The sequence below is a fragment of the Oratosquilla oratoria genome, chromosome 10, assembly GCF_046742065.1.
Source record: "Oratosquilla oratoria isolate Oo_2021 chromosome 10, ASM4674206v1, whole genome shotgun sequence".
Lineage (NCBI taxonomy): Eukaryota > Metazoa > Arthropoda > Malacostraca > Stomatopoda > Squillidae > Oratosquilla > Oratosquilla oratoria.
Window position 1 is genome coordinate 17,816,439 of NC_134786.1, and position 4,349 is coordinate 17,820,787.

Below are 4,349 nucleotides of genomic sequence, written 5' to 3' on the forward strand. Positions count from 1 at the left end.
TATCCATCAGACATACAAAGTTTTTTGCAATTTATTCCCATGACTCTGTGATACGGTATCCTGTTCCAAAACAGATCTTCTGTTAATTTTGTCTACTCCCATCTTTGACCTATACACTTCAATTACATCTCCGTTTTATCTTCTTTCTCTTAACAGTTACAGGACTAGAACATTTAATTTCATCTTGTATGGCTTATCTTTTAGGCTGATGATCAATTTAATTGTTCCTTGGTCTTTTTTATATCATTTGTATTGTGTGGTTACCATGTCACTGCAACATATTGTAGTCTGAAATTTGTAAAAATATCTTTTGTGTGTGTGTGTTTGTGTGCTTGTACACCAAGGTCTCTTCATGCAACACGCGCCAACCGCCACTTGTGAAGATGTTTGGGTCAAGGACATAAACCCACTTTGGGAATTGGTGGTGTTTTATGTCCTTGACCAATTGCCATAGTGGGTTTATGTCCTGGGGCCAAACGTCTGCACAAGTGGCGGTTGGCAAGTGTTGGATTAAAAGACCTCCTGGGTGTATTGGTATAAACTGCAATATTTCACAGGTAAAGACAAAAGAATGTGGTAATGCTTGCAGAAATTTATTCATTCCTTCTCATCACTGGTCAGAATACATCACATGGATATGTAAATGAGTCCCACAGCACAGATAGTGGAGAAATCACAGTCGTATGTTTCATTGGAAGTGGTGATGGTGGTGTTGAGGGTGGATTGATATACCCAGAAATTTGCTAGCAGGACCCTCACATGGGGTGGGGGTGGAGGGCATATGCCCTGGGGTGGCAATTCTAGTCTGGACGTGCTGTCCATAAGGCTGACAAAATAATTACAATAATAAAAAGGTCAGAGGAGCCCTCAGTACTTTGCCGTAATATACGAATTTTGTGTTAGAATCAACAGAATATGAAGAAATTTCCCTTGTCCCTTCCGCAGTAGGGACATTAAATACATTTTTTTTCTGAAGACAATAGCTATAAATGGCAGTAAGGGATGGTGGAGATGGTAAGTGGTTATGAGGAGGGGGGGGGAGGCGTCACTGACAACTTTGACCTAGGGCGGCACTTAGGCATGAAAGGGCTCTGTGTGCTAGTGACTCATGTTTTATCATAATAAAAGAAAATGTATATGTAGATACATGGGAAATTTGCAGGAAAGTAATAACCTCAAAATCAAATTTGAGAGTGCATAAGATGTACTCATGAAAAATAATCTGTGACACAATTTGCATACTCTGCAGTCAGTGTGTTGAAATTTATCAAAATGTCAAATTACACTTGAAGATGGTATCGAAAGGCAAAGTCTGGACATTGCTAGAAGGACTCGCCGCTGACAAGGGCGACCTTACTGTTGAGCTCCTCCTGACGGTGTTGCTCCATGAGGAAATTGACGCACTTGGGGAAGAGCTCATTGCGGAAACAGTTGGCCCTGGTGGCAGTAGGTGGTGGTGGTGGTGGTGGAGGTGCACAAGGAGGACAGTAGGAGAGGGAAGAAAAGATGAGAACATAAGGAGAGTGAGGGGGGTTGGGGAGTAGAGTGATAGTAAGGGGGATTCAAGTGAGAGTAGAATGGACCAGAGGGGAGAACGGGATGAGGTGGATTGGAAAAGAATGTGAGTGGGGTTGGGAAGAGAGGATGGGGGGAATGCAAGACGAAGTAGATTAGGGTGGAAAGAGGCCGAGTAAGACCAGGAGGTGAAATGGGGTGGTATGGAAGAGGAGGGGAACAGAAGTTGTTGGAAAGGAATGGAGCGCAAGAGGTCAAGGGATGTGGGAGAAAGAAAACATCATTATTATTTTTGTGGCAATTCAAAGTAACTCTATAAATTTTTGAATTTGAGACTGCATGCTTTCATGAGAGATTTCGGAACAAATTTATCACGAGAAAATCCGAAAACTACATCTGACCTTTACTTTATATGATTCACATCAATGGGAATAAAATATTTGTATTTCATTGTTGATTATATCAGTAGTTCTGTTTTTGGAGATTAGCTTTGAAAGAATGTTGTGTGATTATTCCATGAAATCCCTCAAGTACTGACTTCCCACACTTCCATGTGAGGGTTTGGTGGGAAAACATTGTTGTGAGTGTATTACTTGAGTGCGTTTTGGAAGGACCGAGACTGGCCTGACTCCATAGGAGTTTTAATGAAATTCTTGAAGTACTGACCTCCACGCACTAATGCAGTCGACTCCACGTAAGGGTTCAGATGTTGTTATTATTGTTGATTGTGTTTAGGAAGGACAGAGTAATCAGCTAACCAACTTTCCTTCCTCTCGGTGCCAACCCTCCCTCCCTTCCTCCGTCCCTCCCTCGTGACGCCACGAATGTCTCACCTGCATCCGAGAAAGACGGTAGCGTTCCTGGCGAGGTTGTAGCAGTCGTCGCAGATCCGCGTCAGGACTGCATACTCGCCCTTATCATACTCTCCGCCGCATTTCAGCGACAGGAACTCCCTCATGGTGTTTGTCCGAACTTTGATGATGCCGCCACGGCACTGTTCCGGATGGGTCAGGGAGGGGAGATCGTAGTCAGTTCACGGCACGAAAAAGACAACAACAAGTCCTCGCCACAAAAATCGATAGACAAATGAATGAATAAAATAGATCGATGGGTAAATAGGAGATATGGAATCAATTTGTAAGTTGGTTAAATTAATAATTCGAATGTATGACCGGAGAATGTCTCCTTTCGAGTGGCCTGCTAGAAATTAAGCGAAAAAAAAATGCACTAAGAAAAAGATGCATGAATACTTCTTTCTTCTACAATCCTTCTTACAGCGGTAGGTACACTAACAGCAGAATAACCATTCGTGTAGTGTATCAATTTCGTTCATTTTGTTAACCAATTCCATTTTTCCCTTTGTTTCCTGTGGAGTAAAAGGAGAAATCCTGCTCGACCGAGGAACAACCACCTCGATCATCTGACGTTTGTCTGCCCAGCTGAAGGACCACCTTGGTTGGAGGTGACACTTGCTCACCTGATGTGCCAGTAGAAGCCCGAGGAGGAGGATGAAGGCCAGGGGGCGTCCGTGAGTCTGAAGGTGAGGAATGTCAAACATTAGGAACACTCATGGTGGGTGTCTATAAAACGAGCTATCAACACAAGCAGATTCATCTCCAAAACACTAAAAGAGAGCGCTCAAAAGGAACTCGAGAATCATGGACTCTACGTAGGAGGAGGAGGACTTGTACGATACTCTGATGGAGCTGCCAGAAGACTGGCTTCGTCTCGAACAAGAGTTCCTGAGGTAATCGAACATAAATCTCTGCTGGCACCGAGTCACGGTCTGGCTACCAGGAGCGGACTTGGCGAGTTCGCTGGATTTCCACGGTCAGACCAATTTGTGCCCCGGGCTCCCGTCCCCCCGGCCTGGCGTTAGTTAGCGGGAAAGAAGTCCTCTGGCCTCCTACTCGTCCGTGCATCCAGTTCGCCAAATCCCTGATGGGCGATGCACCGTCGCTCTCTCTCTCTTTACCTGACTGGCAACCATTCCTGTGCGAGGGAACCCTTCGACCGAAGTGAGATGGAGTGGGAAACTGTCGTACGGGTAGACCCTCTCCAAAGTGGTCAAGACTGAAGAAAACTGGTGAAAGGACACCTCGGTCCGTTCCTTATATACGCAGACCTGGAGTCCTCCTGAGGAGGAGGAGGAGAAGCCTCTGGATGTCTTGCGCTTGTGCAAGAACGTCATCAAGGACAATTAACCTGCGGGGAGCTTCCAATTGTCCCACATGTAAACTCGGGACCATAATGTCTAGCTTGGTAAGTTTGCTACTCGCATACCAAAATACCTGTGTGTGTATTTATCTAGTTGTATTATATGGGAAGGGAGCTATGCTCGTGGTGACTCGTCTTTGTATCATTCAGCATCGAGTTTTTTCTTAAAATCTTAAGTGTTTGCACACACTGTTTCTTTATCTAAATTATTCCAGGCATCCATCACTCTGTGTGGGAAGCTATTTTTTCAGATCTCTTCTATATTTATCCTTTTTGAGTTTCTTTTCATGTCCTCTTGTTTTTCCATTGTCCCGTTTTAGTAAATAATTCCTAGCAATGATTTCCATTGTGTGTGTGTGTGTGTGTGTGTGTGTGTGTGTGTGGGTGTGTGTGTGTGTGTGTGTGTGTGTGTGTGTGTGTGTGTGTGTGTGTGTGTGTGTGTGTGTGTGTGTGTGTGTGTGTGTGTGTGTGTGTGTGTGTGTGTGTGTGTGTGTGTGTGTGTGCGCGCGTGACGTAAGAAGGAGGATAATGAATTATTTTAATGTCTGCAAACAAACAAATAAATGGGTAGAGAAAAAATTAATAAATCAATGAATAATAAACAAATGAAATTATCA

General features: G+C 44.0%; 1 protein-coding gene across 1 annotated transcript; it reads right to left on the minus strand.

Moving 5' to 3' along the window:
* Positions 1-577: 577 nt before the first annotated feature.
* On the minus strand, positions 578-3,706 carry LOC143028738 (crustacean hyperglycemic hormones 5-like). The gene is made up of 4 exons (XM_076191108.1): positions 3,491-3,706; positions 2,993-3,049; positions 2,349-2,509; positions 578-1,437 (listed from the first exon to the last, which is right to left on the minus strand). Exons 1-4 carry the CDS (start codon positions 3,704-3,706, stop codon positions 1,323-1,325), a joined length of 549 nt encoding a protein of 182 aa, XP_076047223.1. The 3' UTR covers positions 578-1,322.
* Positions 3,707-4,349: the final 643 nt, after the last annotated feature.